At 40.4% G+C, this 20,182-nt stretch overlaps 1 protein-coding gene across 3 annotated transcripts in view; it reads right to left on the bottom strand.

The window, feature by feature from the left end:
- TTC38 (tetratricopeptide repeat domain 38) overlaps positions 1–20,182 on the bottom strand; it is a 1,219,387-nt gene that overhangs the window by 970,224 nt on the left and 228,981 nt on the right. For all 3 annotated transcript variants that reach the window (XM_044088097.1, XM_044088098.1, XM_044088099.1), the window contains exon 4: positions 8,719–8,890. In XM_044088097.1, the coding sequence (XP_043944032.1) occupies positions 8,719–8,890 (172 nt within the window). The remainder of the gene's footprint in view (positions 1–8,718; positions 8,891–20,182) is intronic.

Here is a 20,182-nt window from a genome sequence, read left to right as displayed (position 1 = left end):
AGAGCCTGGCTATCTAGAAACAGCAACAAATAATGTACTATCACTACACAAACTACTACTGTTTCAAGAGACTTCCACACTAAGTTCCTAGGTAAGTACTAGGCTAGCTGCACTTGTGGGCCATTTTAAGCCTAGCTAATTTCCCTCAAAAGTGAGATTCAAACCATGAACCTTGTATCTGTCAGGTAAATATCTTAATTATAACAAACCCAAATATTTATCAACTCTCTATCAGGGAATCGAACTTGGGTCTCACGTGATAGGCAGGGATATTCACCACTATACTAACAAGGAAAACATTAGGCCAGAAACAAGATAATTGTGAACAGTGAAAAAAGTGATTTAAATGTAAAAATGCAGGTCAAACGCATTAAATTTTTCAAAAACAGCAAAATGACTACGTGCAGTAGCAAAAATGCCAAAAAAGAAATTCCCTGAGTTATTTCTGGTTTCTCAGGCTGAAGCATAGAATTGCAGCTGTCCAGATACTATACAGAGTTTCTGCAAATGTTCTCTCTCTCTCTCACTATATGCTCACATTTCAAACAAACAATGCTAACTTCCTGATTAAGCTTGATACTATTGTCACAAGGTGAATAGGCCTTCACCTATCAACTCATACAGCTATCATATACAAGCAACATTCAATAATTATAGAATCTTTACATAATCTCTACACTCTGCTCACTACATAAGCAGAGTATAAATGCTTCCAAGTTCTCTCCACTGCACTTATTTACATCCAATAAACCTCAAGATAACCCCCCCCCCTTCAGCACTCCTATTATCGTCTTTCCTTCTACTCACATCAGTTCCACAACCACATACTTTACCACCCTCTCCTACAAACTGTACTCCTTTTGCCACCTCCTCAAGAATTTATAGCCTCCTTCCTGTTCATCCACTCTTGTATACTACATCCCTACTCTACTAAAGTATTAATAGTATACTTATCTATCTTTTCCATGTACTGTACATTTGCTCAACAGCTAAGCTGACACAGACAATAAGCCACATCCGTCTGCAAGAACATTTGCAGAGCAGGGGAAGAGTTTGTACCTACAGTACATTGCCTGTGCTCCCTCCTGCCTAGGTTTTTCTTTCTGTACTTACGAGCAGCCTTCATTCTTCCAGTCTCAGTAAGAAAAGCTCCATCTTATCTAGACTCTCGTCATATTCCTTCACTATTCTATGCACTCTTCTAGTCTCATTTCTCCTAATAGCTCGATTTCCTCCTCCCTGTATGACCTTCAGACCTAGAAGCACAGTACTCAAATGTTTTGACCAAGGTCTTGTAATACAGAATCATTACTACCTTGCCCCTAGAACATGTCCACTTAAGAACACAGCTTAGCCTTCTGTTTGTCTGCCAAAGTCACCTCACCTTGCTCCTGGTGGTCCATTGCAGGTGGGAGCAACAGCTATCACTTCCCTTCCTACATATTTGTCATTACTACATTCTTTTCTCTTCTTTCTTTCCATCCATTTCACCCTTCAAAACATTAACTAGAGACTTTTACCCAATTCCCCTTCATAAAATAATTTTAGTATTAATACAGACTACGTAAGTTACTACACTGGTCATCAAAAAGTGCACTTACAATTACTGTGCATTATCCATACAGTCATAACTTCCTATTTAAACAACCCATCTCACTTGCCTTTATTCCCCCCAGCATGATTTATTAGGTTTATTCCCAGTTTGTGAAAGTTGCTCCCCATTGCAAACTTCATTTCCTTCTTATGCTCCTGTATCCTATCCGATCAAGTTAATAACGAACAAAAATGTGTTCAGAACTCATGCATTTACAGGGCCATCCTTCATCTGTGTCTCTTTCTTTATCCTAAACATCCTGCGTCTGGTCTTTCTCTTCTCAACCTCTCATGGGAAGGTTTTGTTACCCTGCTTAATGGCCTGGACTACATTGTCCTCTGCTTATTTTTACTGCATTTCTAAGCCTTTGCTTTTCTAACAATAGCTGTGTGATTTTTCTAACAACATGTCTGCATGTTCCACAGTCCTTATTACCTTACAGTTCATATAACTATGCTTTACTCAATTTCTCAGTCAAAATCTCCAAAAACTAGACTATGTTCTCCTTATTAGTCTTTTAATGCATGTCAATACAAAGGCCTGTTGTAATGCTCTGATGACTCTGTGTTATGAGTCCTAAGAACATTTCACATCTCTCCATACTCTCTACTAGGAATCCCTTTGAATCTTTTGCCACCTTTTCAGGAGTTTAAATTTTTGCAATTTCATGGAATACCTTCCCTTCAGCAACGATGTTAAAATGTACAGTTCTACGGTCAGCAGAAAAAAATGGAAAATACAGTTGTGTACAATTACCATAAATGTAGATTTTTCAAGTGTATTCACTGTTGCAGTCCTGACTGTTGGGATTTCCTGCAGTGATAGCCCTTGGCTGGCTGGGTCCGAGACTGCTCAGCAGGCCGTGGTTTCCGATGAGTGTTTACTAACTGGTGACACATCAGGGCCTAGGCCTGCACGGGTGTACTTTCAACCCAGAGAGTCAGTGCCAGGGCATTGAATATGCCTAGGCCTAAGGCCAAAGCCACCACAAAGAAAGGCAATGTGGCAAGGCTTTCACCTAAGCCTACATGCTTATAGTTACAGGGATCCCAAGAGGATTTGATCAAACTGGCTGAAGACTTAACATTGTTAGGACTAGACAAACCACAGGGAGTATATCCATTGCAATTAGAAGATGGTTCTGATTTGGAGTTATCTGAATCAGAGGTAGGCCCCTCTTACACATTCTATGAGGAATCTGATTCAGAGGAAAATCTTCCCTCTGCTTCCCCACCACAGGATCATACATTTGGAGAGACTGTCCGTGCTATGAGGCAGCAATTTCAATGGGAGGCAGAAAAATACCCCCAGGCTAAAATTAGAGGCAGTTCTTGGACCTCCTTGAACCCAAACCTTTAGCTATTCCACCCATTTTGGAAGTGGTGGAGAATGTTTTCCAGGATGCCTCCTTAAATCCTGACTCTCTCCCCACTGCCCCTAGAAAACCAGACAGGTTCTACAGGGTACAAGACTCTCATAAAAACCCTCTGCTGACCCAAAAGTGGTCGCTCCAGGGCCTAAAGGGGCCAGAGCCAGTTCCTCCAGGAACCCTTTGCCTACAGACAAAGAGGGTAGGGCCCTTGATAGGTTTGGAAAGAAAGTATGCACCTCTGTCACTCTATGAGGGCCCTCAACTGTCAATTCCATATGATCAAATACCATCAAACTATTCTCAATCAACTTAAATAAAAGATATCACCGCTAGAGGATATAAAATCTTTCCAAGGAACTTTCAGACCTGTACCACTCCAGTTTCCAGGTAGCTAAACATTCCTTGCACTGTGAGTATGATGCCATGGAGGCCAGCTGTCACTGGCTCAGTGATCAGGACACATGCTTGGCTTAGGGAGCAATCTCTCCCAGACCATATAAAGGCTAGCCTTTAGGATGCACCTCTTGACAAAGACTGCCTTTTTGGCCCTAAAGCAGAAGCTGTCCTTAAAAAGATGGAGGACAAGGCTAAGTCTATGCAAAAGGTAAAGGACTTTCTGCAAGTGCAACCTCCTAGGTTCAGCAGAAAATTCCTTGCTAACCATTGGTCCTTTCCCACCCAACCTAGGAGTAAACAGAGGAAGCCTCAGAGGGACAGGACCCCCAGGCAAATACCTCAGCAGGAAAGATCAAAGCAGTGGACCTCAAACTCACAGGCAAGGGAGCTCTAGACCAAAAGCCGCTGCCAGAGAACAATTATGACTTCACTACTCCACCCTCCCACCTCCACCCCAAAACAAGGAGGAAGGCTACCACTTTTCCATCAAAACTGGACATACATCACTTCAGATTAGTGAGTTCTACACATTATTTCAAATGGTTACAAACTCAATTTCAAAGAGCATTTAAAGTACTCAGGTTACTCAGATGTACATCAAAATCAAAAATCACAAGCTCTCAAATAAATTCAAATTCTGTGCTAATAACAAAATTCAGCCCCAGCTGAAGGTGGTAAACCAAATGCAAAACAACACTAAAACCAGAGACAAACAAGCAAACAAAATAGCATGATGTTTATTCTCCACTTTCATCCAAATGGACTTAATCAAATTCTGTGCTCCCAGGGAGCAGTGGAGCCAGAACAAAAAGGGGAAAGGGTTCAAGGTTATTCCTAGTCCCCAGAAAGGAAGGCTCTTGGATTCCCATTCTGGACCTGTCCAACTTAAATGAATTCCTCAGGGTGCCAAAATTCAAAAAGGTTGACTTTTTAAAAATGACCACCCTTGATGACTCCTCAGACCTTCAGGGTCTCAATAGACCTAAAAGATGTCTATTTGTACATTCCCATACAAATGTCACAAGGAAGATTTCTTCACTTCAGAGCAAGCTCCAGTCACTTTCAGTTTTAGAGGGGGTAGTAAATGTGGGGTTAAGAGTAGGAAACATAGAAATTTTAATGATTGTACCCATTTTTTGGATGGCTACAGCTGCCATCCACCTCATTTGCTAAAAGCATTACCATATGATGAGTTGTTACTGGTCAAAAGATTATGTAGTGATAGTGGCGGATTAGAAAGAACCGGCACTATGTTTGTTGGGAGAGGATATAATAAGTAATTGGTAATGGCCTCTTTACAAAGAGTAGGAGAAGCTAATGTTAGGTTAAATAAACATAGGAATGATTATAGGGATAAAGGGATGAATAAAGAAAGATTTGAGAAGGAAGAAAAATTATGTAGTTACTATCTATGATGTGTTAAGTGAACAGCTTGTGAAAATTATAAAGTATTACTGGAGATTCCTATTTAAATTTAAGGAATTTGTTAATAATTTGCATAGGACCCCCTTGTTCATCTTCTGAAGAGGAAGGAGCATAAGAGATAGAATAGTGCACAGTAAATTTTCAACCTCTATTAATAAAATAAATAGAGCCCCTGTTCAGATGGACACATTCCCTTGTGGTAAATGTATTATTTGTAAATTTATAGTTAGGGTCTTTGACAGAATTAATGGGCTGTACTTCAGAGCGAATGGTAGATTTTGTTATGAAACAGAATGCATAGTATATGCTTTGAAATGCCCATGTAATATGTTTTATATTGGGGACATAGCTTTCAAGTTAAGATTGCAGGAGCATGTTTGAGATATAAAAAATGGAAAACTTGAAAGCCCTCTTGCAATGCATTTTAAGCAGTATCATAATATGGATTCAGAGGGACTTCAGGGTACAATTTTAGAAAAAAATTGTTTTAGGAGAAGACGGAAGTCAGGAAAAAGTGCCTGTATGAGGACACTATAAAGTATGGTACTTTGACCCCTGCTGGCATGAATGTTGATTGTAGTTGGAAGGTTTTCATTTAATTTAACTAGATAATGAATAATTATTTTAGGAGTGTAATTGTGTTTAGGAATGGTATATCAAAGGATTGATTATTTGCATGATTTTAACAGTTTTGGTCGTATTTATTGTTTTTTGCTCTTTGTAGTGGTATATCCACTCTCAGTTTTCAGCACTGCCCTGTGGATTGTCAACTGGTCCAAGGGTTTTCACAAAATGCTTGGCTCCTGCTATCCCTTTCTGCAGGACCAAAGGGAAATGTCAGCTATAGTAGCATAGAATGTAATTTCTGGTGTACTGTATGTCTTGTATATTTTTTTTTTGTATAATTTCTTGTACACGTTTTGTATAATATCTTGCATAAGTTTTTGTATAATCTCTGTATGTGGAGCTTTTCTCCCCGGGCCTCTGCTGAAAATGGGTCTTATCCTAGTCAGACTTTCTCAGTAAACAAATGTAAAATAAAAATAAATACGTGGATGATTGCCTGATACAAGCCACAGATCTATCAAAGATCCACACGAACCTGAAATTCACACAGGACCTGGTGAATTCCCTGGGGTTCGCATTAAACCTCAAGAAAATCCATCACTGTCCCAACTAAATGGATAGTTTTCCTAGGGGCTTTCCTGGACTCTTCACTTCAGGAGGCCTTCCTCCCCTCGGACAAAATCACCTTTTTGACAGACAACTTCCAGACAATCCAGGAAAAACAGTGCATCACAGGCAGAGAATTCCTCAGAGTGCTGGGATTACATGGCATCCTGTTTCCTCATGGTGCCCCTAGCGAGGCTGCACATGAAGAAGCTTCAGTGGTACCTGAGGAGCGTGTGGTGCCAGAGCTTTCAGTCCCTGGACACCGAAATGCATCTGATACCTTGCCTCAAACAAGAGTTTGCAAGGTGGATACAGGATTGCACCCAAAATCAGATTCACACCCCTGGGCCAAATCATCACCATGATGCTTTGGATGTAGCCTGGGGAGGCCACATCCAACACCTTCAAACACAAGAAATATTTGACACTCAGTAAAGGAGGAAACACAAATTGGAAAGAACTTATAGCAGTACAAAAAGGATTACTGGCATTCAAAGAAAAATGGATACCAGAGATCCTGGTAGTACAAACAGACAATACCACATTCATGTGGTATATGAACAAGCAGGGAGGCACACATCCCTACATCCTATGCCACCAAGCTATGCAAGCCTGGGAGACTGCACACTCTCTAGGGCTAAACCTCACAGCACAATATCGACCAGGAGAACAACATTCTCTACCAGATCACCTCAGCAGAAACTTGACAGACCCACCCGAATGGCATCTGCATTGGGAAATATTACTCAGTATAACTCAGAAATGGGGTATCCCACAAGTGGACCTATTTGCCAGCAAAGACGATGCTCTTTTGAAAAAAAAATCTGTACCTGGACAAGGCAGATACCTGCATGGAGAACAGATGTCTTCTCCTTCCCATGGACTCCCCTCTTCATTTTCAACTTCCCCCCTTGACTCTTCTGTCTCGAGTGCTTCTAAAGATGAGGGAAGGAGGATCAAACCAATAGCACTGGACTGGCCCAGACAACACTGGTTTCCACTTCTCCTCGAGCTGACCAATCAGAAACCTTGGCTGTTACCACAGAGGGTGACCTCCTCACCCAAAACAAAAGGAGGACTGTACACCTCAATCTTCAGACTCTCAGAATTTAAGCCTGGATAATTCCACAGCACCCAAGTGCAACACCAACTTAAGTCAGCAAGTGCAAAACATTCTAAAAGAAGACCTAGCACTAGAAAATCTTAATCAGCCAAGTGGAAAAGATTCTCTTTTTAGTGTCAGAAGCACCATCTTGAGCCAATTTAAGCTAACCTTTCAACCATCCTGGAGTATCTGGTCAGTCTGGTAGATAAAGACCTCTGTTATTTCTCCATTAAAATACATGCCTCAGCCATCTCTGATGATATCCCTACTCTTCCTCCTATTTTTTCACACCCCATGCTGAAACAATTTCTTAAAGTTGTCATCCACATTAGGCCTCCCAGGAGGAAACCTACCCCTGCATGGGACCTCAACTATGTCCTAGAAAAATTGACTTTGCCTCCTATGAGCCTGCAGCTAATGTTTCTTTCAAGTTTCTTACTTGGAAAACTGCCCTACTACTGGCCATCACTTCAGCCAGGAGGGTATCTGAGTTGCAGGCCCTAATAGCTGTGGAACTTTTCATTATCTTGCATAAAGACAGGGTCCTCAGAACTAACCCTTCTTTCATGCCTAAGGTGGTCATGAATGTGTCTCTAAATCAGGCCATTCATCAACCTACCTTCTTCTCCAACCCTTAGAACAGTGGGGAAGAATACTTCACTCTTTGGATGTGCACAGAATGCTACGCTTCTACCTTGAGAGGACAAATTTTTTGAGGAAATCAGAACAGCTGTTTATAACCTTTGCCCCTGGCTCTGAAGGAAAGCCAGCTTCTAAACAGACAGTTTCTAAGTGGATATCCCACTGGATTTCTTTCTGTTACAGCCATCATGGCAACTCCCCCCCCCCCCCCCGAGTTGATTAGGTCACACTCCACTAGGGCCACAGCTACTTCTGCAGCCTTCCTTAAGGGGGTCCCCACTAAAGACATTCTGGAGTCAGACGGCTGGTCTTCTCTGCATACTTTCACAAGGCACTACCACCTGGCAGCTTTCTGTAAGTCTAGCGCAGGATTTGCATCTGCAGTCCTGCGGGGAATGCTTTCTTCTCCATGATTTCCTTCCACCCTCAGTTAAGCTTTGGGAATCTTCCCAACAGTCAGGACTGCAGTAGTGAAACATGAAGAACATAGTACAGTTGTGTACGCTTACCATAAATGTAGTTGTTTGAGTGTATTCAGTGCTGCAGCCTTCTTTCCCTCCCTCCTACCCCTTCAGCCTACTAGACAGGCTACAAAAATCAACTACAATAGCCATGGGACATCACCCCAGACTACTCTGGTTTAGTTCCCCCCCCCCCCATCTTGCTTCATCTTTGGTACACTTCTGGCTCCTCCTAGAAGGGGTCAAGAAAATAATGAAATGATGATGCAGGCTGGGTCCCTTATACCAGAGAGTACTGATGTCGGTTAGGGCATCTGCCAGCCTGGGAGATGTAAAGAGTTTTCTCTGGTAGTTAGGCCAGCCAAGGGCTTTCACGGCAGGAAATCCCAACAGACAGGACTACAACTGTGAAACACAAAGAACACATGTTCACTTCCCACTGTAACTTTGATTCTATCGTCTTTTGTTACAACAGAATCCACTACAGGACACAGTCTTGTTAACTAGTACAGCTTTTCAAGCATCAACTTACAAAATACAAGCAGCTTACCCTCTTGAGAACAGGTCCACTGCAGACACATGCAGACGTTCTCGCTTTGTGATGGACTGTTTTTTAGCAAGTTCAATAGTTGACTTTATGGATCTAGCAAATTCCTCATCTAACAGCACAGAATGTCCAGTACCAATGAGCTTCAAACCATTCTCAAACACATGGCCCATCACTAGGAGAAAAATTAAGCAGCAACCATGAGTTATGAGTGGACAGCAAATTAGTTATTCTTGTTAGTTCTCATAAGTAGAGTATGCAATGTGTCTATACCTCTCAAGGTAAACATTCAAGAATTTAAAATTCCTTACATCATTATTTAATAACAAACAACTTAGTGCAATTAACTCTGTCTCCACAACTATTGCTCCTACATAATTCTTTGCCGTTTACTTTGCAAGATACGACTCATTCCCCTGCTTTATTACGAAACATCTTTGTATTCGAATAGAGGTTAAACTGAAGTGTGCATGAAATGATTTCCAGTGTTCTGCTGTCTATACTACTACTTACTTCTTTAGCTTATAGCTGCACTTGAAATGAAGAATATTTTAAATTAACTGAAAGGATGTTAACAGCACAAACAGTCTTGGTTTTCTAACAGGAACTAATGAGTCATGTTTTCATCTCCATACTGAATTGTGAAGACTTGCAATGCCAAAACAGCCAAAAAAAGATAGAAAACACACTAGAAGAGTGAATACTGAACATTGCTTTCATTTAAAATTGTTTTTTGAAGAACAGCAAGCTACTCCCCCAGTGTTGGGAGCAAGCCCCTACCCCCCAAACATATGTACATATACCTCATGGCCATCTCCACACTGAGGAATGCTTCATTAAGTGTCATGACATTTCAATTATTTACCAAAGTTCTGCTTCTCAAAGAAGAGTTCCACTTAATAAAACTGACAATCACACATCAAACCAACATGGATATTTTAGTTCCACCATTTAAGTGTTTCCAAATTAACTCCTGCTGCAAAATGGACTTAGAAAGATTGGCTACTTTATGGAACAAGGTAGCCTTGAAATCTAAACATATACAGTCATTAGAAGAGAAATTAAAACACAAAGAACCAAAAAATGGAATGGTGAAGACAGGGAACATGCAAAGTTACCAAAATGACTTCACCTGCTTATTAAGATTTTAAAATAAGCATACCACAGGGGGAAAATCAACTGTAAGTTGAGGAAAAATAAAAGCAGAGAAAAAATTACTGAAGGGATAGAAACCCACCATAATGGATATATATATAAAGTACTGAAAATAAAAATATACATAAAATATTATACAAGATCTGTCTAATGCTATAACTTCACATTGGTACAAACAGGAGCTCATGGACTCTCAAAAAACAAGTAAAAACTTGAGTCAAAAACTCAGGAAGAAAAAAGTGAAGTAAATTACCTAAATGCTTCCTCAGGTCCATTCCAGTGATTGGTCCTATACTCGCTGGGTTACCCTCGTGATGAGTTTGTCTCTGCCTCTCCTGTAATTATGAAATATAGACTCGGACTGAGCTTCTAATATTGGGACCTGCATTAATTGACTTGAACTCTGTTCAGCCCTACTGCCCTTATCTCTATTCATTTCAAGTTGCAATATACTGCTGCTGAAAGAATACCTTTTGTTTATACACCCCTAACCCCAATCACTCCATTACTTACATGGAATACTGTTGAGCACTGGTACTTTAAATATGGCAGCTAGTAAGACCTGGTTTTAGCTTTGAGCACTTCTTGTTGAAGATGTCATAGTGGTATTTGAAATCTAGCAGACTGCAGTATGGCTGAGCTCTTTTTGCAACATGCACTCCTTAAAGTTGGACTGTTTTATTTTGAGCAATTTCTGATATGACCTTGTATTTATTTAATTTATTGACCGACTAATTATAATAATAATACCTAGAACAAAAATTGCCATGGTTAATCCATGGAAACATGAAGTACCATAGTTTAGAATTAAATTAGCTTTAAGTAATCACAACTAAAGAGATAGATAAAAGACATGACAACAGTTCACCGCCACCACCACCACGGTAATAGCATGTCACCTCCTCAGCTTCCCCACCCCACCCAATGTGCAGTCCACTTTGCTCTCTGGTATCAATGGCAACACAATGGCTACACATCTCTCTGGCAAGGAGTTTCCATCCCCTCCCCCGGACAGGGAGACAAACAGAGAAAGAAAGAGAGAAGTAGCTTCAGCCTCTTCATTCCTGTCGCTCCCCTCACTGGCTTCTGTAGTACCAAGTCCACTAATCAAACCGCAGTCCCCTGTACCACAGATAGGGCTCCTTCCCTTTACACCACACAGCAGGTATAACTGCATGTGTGCTTATTTGCTTACTCTACTTCCTTCTCCAAAGCGTGTTGCTATGTGAAATGGCTTATTTTACAGCTGAAAGGGACCCATGACTCGTTTGAATTGTATCTGCTTCTTTATCTGCTTAACTGTGCTTCTAAATATTTAACCACTAGGCTTGTATATTTATTGTACTAATATATTGAGAATTTTCTTTTATCTTTGAAGGCATCTTGCTGAGGCACTATGAAATTATTTTCAATATCCGACACCAGTCCATGCCACATGTGTTTATTACGTTTATTTTTAAAGTATGTTCTGTAACAATGGAGGAAGTTCAATCACTAGCAGTCAGGAAATTTAGCAGTCTGAGGACAAGGGGAAGCAGAGTTCATTTGAGATCAAATACTGTAAACAAAAAAATATATTAGATGGTGTGCTTCAGGCGTTACTGGACCTTAGGGTGGATAAACAAATGGCTGGTTAATCAGGGAAAGCATGCAAAGTAATACTTATATGTTATAAATCAGCTAGAATAATGTGATCTGTGTCAGTATGCATTTTTCTGATGAAAATGAAGTCTAAAACTGAAATGTCTGTCATTATTTAGCCCAGAGGAGGCAGAAGTGTTGTTCTTCTCAGCTGTCTTTTGCTAAGACTATGGCAGAAATCTGATGGCCGGTTAAACAGAGACCAGATAAGAGACAGTCTACTGTAAGATAAAGGATTAGTGAGGACAGATATCTTGAGTGATAACTTTGTGAATAACCATACGTAGAAAAATATTTTGTAGCATCAGGACTAGAGGGCTTGATGTTGCTTTTGACATGATTGTGGTTGGTCACATAGACAGAAGTGAACAGGTGGACAACCCAATAAATATGAACACAAGTAGCTTCTCTGTAGAGGCTTTGGTACGTTAATAGGAGGGAAGGGATGGCAATGGCAATGGAGACTAGTTTAGTACCATAGCTTTGGTTTTATTTCAAATGGGAAACAGTTCCTTGGAACACAGCCAATCAGTGAGAGTTCTGAGATCTTTTACGAGGTCATCTCCTTAGAAACCGATAACTTCATTAGACCTAAAGATGGCTAAATAATAGACCTGACTGGTTAAGAAAGGGAAGTGACCTGAGCACTGACCAGTAGTTTACTCCATAAAAACATACTTTGGAAGACAGGTTAGATCCAGTTTTGACAACAAAGGATTAGTCTAAAAGATAACTAGTGAACAAGGTGACTGAACAGAGGCTGAAAGAGATAGATTGGAGAGTTTATTAGCAGATTGTGGTGGACCACACTGAAAGCTTTGGTGACATCCACAAAAATGGCAGCAGGGAAGTGTCCAGAATCCATGGAAGCAAATAAAGGCCCTAAGAAAGTCACAAACATTGTAAGAGTGGTTCTGCCAGGGGTGAAGCCAAGTTAGTTTCTAGACAGAATATATCTGAGAAAATCAAATATTTGATTATATATGGTTCTTTCAACAAAGTTTGAGAGAGACGGGTGAAGAAAAAAGGTCTAAATTCACAAGTTTATGAGCAGATTTGGGTAATTGATTTTTAGCAGTGTTACAATACTGGTGTTTTCTATGATTCATGAAATCTGCTTTAAGAAATGCATTAATTAAAGAGAACGCAAATGTGGTAAAAGATGAAGTCTTCACATGTTTTATTCTTAGTCATTCTGGTACCCAAGTATCCTATCTTGTTCGCTATAATACAAGACTGGGCCCATTCATTCCCATGTCCCAAAGTGAGCTCAATGACTCATTAGTTCTATGGTCTGAGTGAAAACCTTACACCTATTTGTAACCCAAAGGAAGTGAAGGCAGAACCCCAGGTATCCCTCGTTTCTGGAATAGGCTGCCCTTACCTATCAAGCTAAGTACTTCTCCATCATCCTTTCAAACCAGTCTGGGTAACTGGATGGGTGATCACAAATTTTCACCATGGATACATGAAGAAAGTCTACTTAACGGATGATGTCACTTCTTGGTGGTCTCCTTTGGCCACAGGCTTAGTAAGAACCTATGTGCATCTACACACTTTCATATGTAGTGTGCTGTGTGACACAGGGATTACCTAACTACAGTGGCTCACTAAGCCACAGAAATAACAGACTTGCAAACTTTATATCACAAAATAAAGAAATAATACTCTCTAAAGAAAAGACTAGCATATTCAATCACAAAATAATGAAAAAAAGCAGACATCAATTAAAAATAACTCTCAGCAATCAGTCAGATTAGTTGTTTGACTGCAGGCAAAAGATAATCAGTACTACATAACTCTAATAATCAAACAGCCTATCAGCAGTCATAAAGATCATTTATTTAACTACAGCCAACTTGCAATCAAGAGATATAATTTGCAACATTCAACTTTAAGCACAGTTCCTTGGATGAAGGCAAGATCCATAGGGATATTCGTTTAGAAGAGGGCTTGTATCAAAGTTACAATAAAGAGTTTTCTGTTTTAATGTTTTCAATTGACAGTGATTGTTTCAGAGTTCTTAATGTAAATTAATGAGTTGCATTCAGGCCCACATCACATGAACCTCCTTAAATACATTAAAGGTGGGGCTGAGAATCTTACATATACAATGGAAATGTATTTGATTTTCCAATTTCTAGCTGAAATGTGGTGTCAATATTTGAGCAAACAGTTTTTTTTTTTTTTTTTTGGTTTCCACAATACCTAGACCTTGCCCAATGGTATCTGCAGTCAGCCCAATCATTCCATGAGTAAAGAGCTAGGCAAGAGCCTAATGGCCCACTCATTCCTGCCTGAAAAACCCTGTTGGCCCATCAGTTCTCCAGTGATAAGAGTTGGGGGGGGGGGAGAAGCACGCCAGCTTGCTGATCCTGAACAGCTGCCTCCCCTTCCCTTCCCTGGTGGAGTACACCCTCTCAGTGTCCCTCTGGGTTCCACTGCATGCTGCTGCTGCTACACAGAGCGTACCTATCCATGCAGAGTCCCCCAACTGACAGAGATGCAATATGATGCTCCATGGGCGTAACATCTACTGCTCCTGCTACACATAATCCAAGTAGAGAGCTAAAGCCACCTACCTCCTCCCAGGATGGGTGAATTAGCAATGGCCACAAACTTTCTTCCTTCCCTGACAAGTGGCCCAAGGTATTATCGAACTCAGGCTGCCTGGGTCATTGTCGGAACTTAATCCTTCTACTCCACCACAGCTGACTAGTAGAAGTTCCTGATCCTGAATGCAAAGGACTGTCTTCATGGATATAACATTTTGAAAGATGAAGGGACTTATATCAGTGTATCTAGAGCTGTATTTGGTTTACAATTAAATGATTACCTTCTAGAAGGGAGGATTTTATTTAATGTTTTCAACTTTTACAAAACTTCCAAACCAAAGATCCTACTATATTCAGGATCCTGAAAGAGCATAAAAGCATGCAGCAACCACTATTTCAACCAACTGTTGCAGCACAAGGCTCTAAAAACTTTGCCCACATACCCCTGTTAAAATGCCAGGTTTTTGTGATATAAAAAAATGAGACTACAGTAAATCATTTAAAATCTTTTCCCACCTTTAATGTGACCTATAACCTGTACAATCAATTGAAAAACAAACAAATCTGTTAGGGGAAAAAAATATAAAAAATAAAAAACGTACAATAAGCTGGTTGCATAAGTGTGCACACCTTTTAATACTTTGTTGAAGCACCTTTTGATTTAATTACAGCATTCAGTCTTCTTGGATAGGAGTCTATAAGCATGGCACATCTTGACTTGGCAATATTTGCCCACTCTTTCTTGCAAAAGTGCTCCAAATCTGTCAGATTGTGAGGGCATCTCTTGTGCACAGCCCTCTTCGGGTAACCCCACAGATTTTCTATTGGATTTAGGTATGGGCTCTGGCTGGGCCATTCCAAAACTTTAATTTTCTTCTGGTGAAGCCATTCTTTTGTTGATTTGGATGCATGCTTGGGGTCATTGTCGTGTTGAAAGGAGAGATTCCTTTTCATCTTTAGCTTTCGAGCAGACGCCTGAAGGCTTTGGGCCAAAAGTGACTGGTATTTGGAACTGTTCATAATTCCCTCCACTTTGACTAAAGCCCCAGTTTCAGCTGAAGAAAAGCAACCACAAAGCATGATACTGCCACCACCATGCTTCACCATGGGATGGTGTTCTTTTGGTGATGCAAAGTGTAGTTTTTGTGCCAAATGTACCTTTTGGAATTGTGGCCAAAAAGTTCAGTCTTGGTCTCATAGGTTCATAGGTATGTACTACGCTAATGGCCCTGAAGCCTTTACAAGCCTAGCCCAAAAACAATTGCCCAGGCACCGTGCCACCCAATGTTAGTTCACAGTGCCCCTTATCCAGTAGTGCAACTGGAATGATCCCTGGAGTGAACTTTCTGTTACCCATCCACTCGTCAAGATTTCTCTTGAAGAGGGCCAGTGAGGTGCTCTGCTTGACATGAATGGGAAGCTAATTCCAGAATATGGACAGTCTTTGGGAGATGAACCTGTCCCTCCAGCATGTTCTGTTAATTGTGGTAATGAGGCTGTGATCTCTGGAGCGTGTGGCATGGGGGGGATTGGGATTGCTTTAGGTGTAGCATTTCAAGTAGGGCTGGGTCGGAGGCTTTGACAAGCAAGTCAAGCAGAGATCACTTCTAAGTAGACGATAAGACACAGAGAACAGCTGAAGTTTCTTATGGAGCTTTTGCACATCCACAAAATGAGCAGCATCAGAAACACCAAATCTAGAGATTAGAACAGAACAGATACATGAACAGAACATGTTGGCAAGACATATGTGTCTCAAAGGATCCCCTATGCTCTGGAATAGTGAAACAAGAATCCTCCCCTAAACCGACTCAAAACTAACCTTGACCACTGGATGGGAAATTGTAAATACATCTCTGGGCTATTCCCCATGTCCCTTACAGACAGTGAACAATCTCTAACTAACATATCCCCTCCCACCACAACTTTTTAGCAGTCTCCTATCATCCCTCACCAATTAAAACTCACATTTTTTTTCAATTCATTCATTCAATTTATCAGACCATAACACATTTTCCCATATGCTTTTGGGAGACGATGTATTGTTTTGCAAATTTTAGCCAGGCCTGGATGTTTTTCTGTGTAAGAAAAGGCTTCCATCTTGCAAACCTACCCCATAGTCCAGACATATGAAGAATATAGGAGATTGTTGTCACATGTAGTACACAACCAGTACTTGCCAGAAATTCCTGCAACTCCTTCAGCTCCTTCAACTCCTTCAGGGCTGTAGGTCTCTTGGCAACCTCCCTGACCAGTTTTTGTCGTCTTTTCATCAATTTTGGAAGGATGTCCAGTTCTTTGCAACATCACTGTTGTCCCATATTTTCTCCACTTTTTAATGACCATCTTCACTGTGTTCAATGGTATAGCCAATGTTGTGGAATTTTTTTTTTTACCTTTCTTCTGACCGATACCTTTCAACAATGAGATCCCTTTTGTAAGCTCTCTGAACCATGGCTTTTGCTGTAGCAGGCAACTGAGTAAATGTCAGGAAAATCCTACTAGGACGGCTGATCTTTATTTGGGGTTAATCAGAGTCTTTTTAATTGATGGCAGGTGTGTTCCCAAGAAGACTGAATGTTATAATTAAATTAAAAGGTTCTTCAACAAAGTATTAGTTTAAGGGTGTGCACACTTCTGCAACCAGCTTATTGTATGTTTTTTATTTTTTATATTTTTTCCCCTAACATATTTGTTTTCCAATTGAACTGTACAGGTTATAGGTCACATTAAAGGTTGGAAAAGTTTTAAAAGGATTTATTGTGGTGTCATTTTTTTTATATCACAAAAACCTGGCATTTTAACAGGGGTGTGTACACTTTTTATATCCACTGTATATTCAAAAGTGAAGGAGTATTATCAATTGAAACTTTATTTGATCAAAAAGTGGGAACAAGGAAGTAAAGGTTAGTGTGAGGGCACAGAGGAAGGGAATGAGAAGTGAGGCAGTCAGAGACGGAGGTGTGTGGGTTTAGTAAAAGTTAGTGGACAGTCACTTAATGCAGGAGAAGGATGTTTGGTAAAGTAGAAGGAGAATGGCAAATGGTGATATAAAGGCAGGGTGAAAGAGGAGGAAGGTAGTTTGGTAAGGTACAGTGAGACTGGAAACTAGTGAAAGAAGAGTGAGAGGAGGAGTTAAAAGATGAGAGGAGGGGATGTTGGGTGAAGTGTTCATTTGGGAGTTTAAAAGAAAGAAATGAAATTGTGAGAAAGGGTCCTGCTGAGGAGGGAATTCAGCAGTTATAATCCACATGGAAGAGAAATGACTATGCAGTGCACTTTTGAAATTTGAAGGTCACGGTTGAAGGCATAAAGTTGCTGGAAGGTTATTCCAAATTTTGGAAACTGTCCAGAAATACAAGAATTGACCTGCACATAGATTGGGTTTATGTACTTGGAGAAAGTATTGGTGTTCAGAGCGTAGGGGATGAGCTGGAGTATACAGGGTAAAGAGTGAGCTGAGTGCTGGACAGTTCTGAGGTTTATATACAAGTTTATTACAGATTGTGAGCTGGAGGAGGAGAAGGTAATAGTGGAGTTCAAACCATTGCAGTTGCTTTAGGGCGATAAAATGATGAGTGGAGTGGTGACTGTAGCAAATTTAGCAATCTTATTATAGCAAGTTTCTAAATTTGTCATTAAGGAAGACTGCAGACTGGTTAGTAAGGGAGCACCTTAAGTTAGTGAAGATAGAAGGTATGATGAAACTAATGCTTGTTTAGAATGGAGGGAGAGGAATTTGTTATGTCTATATAGCAGCCCCAGTTTTTTGTGGGTTTTGTTAATGTTATTTTCAATGTGATGATCAAATTTAAGATTTTCATCCATAATTACCCCAATAACTTAGTATGGGTAACTAAGTCAATTTTAGTACAGTTAAGGGGCAGAATCTCGAAGTCGGCTATATTAAGGAGCAAGTTTCTCTTAGAAGTGAAGACCATAAGTTTGTTTTTTTAGGATTTAGAGAGAGGTGATTATTGTGGAGCCAGGTTTCTGCAGTGGTAAATGCAGCTTGGGTGATTTGTTTTAGAGTTTTTGAATTGTGAGCAGAACAGACTATTGTGGAGTCATCTGCGTACTGGACTAGAGAGGCCTGCTGAATAACTTGGTGAAGATTAGAAATAAAAATATTGAACAAAAGACGGCCTAAAATTGAACCTTGGGGACACCAGTAGGGTTATGAATGTAAGGCGAAAGGGAGTTCTGCCATTTGACAGCATGCTGTTTATTAGAGAGGTAGCTTTTGAACCAGTTAAGAGACTGAGTAGACATGCCAATATTAATAAGTTGGGAGAGAAGGACAGAGTGAGAGACCATATCAAATGCTTTAGATAGGTCCAAGAAAAGGGCTGATACAATGTTACCAGAGTCTCATGCTTTGTTCACAATGTCTAAGAATGAGATTAGTGCACTGGATGTACCACGTCCTGGACGGAAACCGTTCTGAGTAGGGAGAGAAGATTATATTTTAGAAGGTAGTCTAAAAGTTGTTTGTGAACACACTTTTCTAGAATTTTTGAGATGGGGAGATTAAAGCTATGGGTCAGAAGTTGGAGATATTGGCTAAGGGGCCATCGTTATGAAGTGGTAATATTATAGCTTTTTTCCAGAGGCCAAGGACGTAAGATTCCTGTATGGACCTGTTAATCAGAAGGCATGCAACACAGAAGTTTTACTGCAGATGCTTTGAAAATTGAGAGTACTTATGTGAAGTGAGCCTGAGCGTAGTGAAGGGCGAATGTTGCGGGTAGGCCCTTTCCCTATTCGGTCTCAAAGAAATAGAAAACAAGCAGCAAGGTAAGGAAAAGAAAAAATAAGTTAGGGAGGTCAAGGTAGTTTAGAGAAGAGGGCTAAAGGTGGAGGAGTTGTAGATAAATAATGCCAGTTGAGGAGTTAAGGTGGGTGAAGAATTGGAAGTTGGTTTTCAGGGTATACAAAAAATAGCGAAGAGTAGGTAGTGACAAGCTGTCACCAAGAAGGTAGTGTGTTAAGCTGTCACCAAGTGAGTATTGTGGATGTGTGACCATGACACGTACTTTCTCTTTGGTTTTTAGTGTTCTTTGTGCTTGCACACCACATTGCGATTACTTTATCATACCTCCCACATAATATCATTCATAGTTATACATGTAAATCCATACCATCTATATTGGAAAACTGCAGTGGTGGTGCTGCGGTAGCGTTGTCGCCTCACAGTTAGACGTTGCCCGTTCGATTCTCAGTTAGAGCGTCTTCTGTGTGGCGACATGCGTGAACGGGCATTTCTTCGTTGAAGGTTGTGCGTTAGGCCCGGCAAGCCAGCACATAAAACTCTACTGCCAATCATTAGTGGACCGGAGTTCCGCTGTGGCGACCCCTAACCGGGAAAAGCCAAATGACACAAACAAACAAACCATACCATCTATATTCATTTTAAAACTTTTTTCAAAATTATTTTTACAATTCAAAGCCAGTGTTTATTTGTTTCTACTTTACTACAGTCAAACACATTTTCTTGCTTCCATCACCGTATATTTCATATTCCTTTCATTAGTAACTTGTCTAATAAAATTCTCCACAAAAAATCCTTTGCTTCATAAAAATTTCCTAACCAGAGGTTATGAAACCGGGTCTATGTCATAACATCGAAGTGTAAAAACTTCGAATGTTATAACGTCGAACATGAAACATCGAAGACTAAGAATATCAAAGCCGCGAAACATCGAATTCTTTCCCAGGGAAAGAATTTGGTGGGCTGTTTCCATGGCTTCGCTATTACCTCCACTGTGATGTGATCTCAGAGTTGGTATAGAAGTAGGAGGGATGTGGGGGCGATGCCCCCCACATAAAAAATATTTTGTAGTGTTTGTGTGTTTCATGTTTTGTACTGGAACAGTGATTCTTTTTCCCTGGGGAAAAAAATCGCTGTTCTCAGTCTTCGTGGTTTTCAGCTTTCAATGTTTCAGGTTCGATGTTATAACATTCAAAGTTTTTACACTTCAATGTTATGATATAGACCCAAGAAACCACTGCCCAGAAAGAGTAAGAAACCTCAGACATTGGAATATACAGCAACACACCCACCTCCACATTTCACACCCACACCTAAGATCCATACCTCTAAGAGTCACAGGGGT

The sequence above is a fragment of the Protopterus annectens genome, chromosome 11.part0 (genome assembly GCF_019279795.1).
Source record: "Protopterus annectens isolate FY-2018-M chromosome 11.part0, PAN1.0, whole genome shotgun sequence".
Taxonomy (NCBI): Eukaryota; Metazoa; Chordata; order Ceratodontiformes; family Protopteridae; genus Protopterus; species Protopterus annectens.
This window is presented reverse-complemented; position numbering and strand designations above follow the sequence as displayed.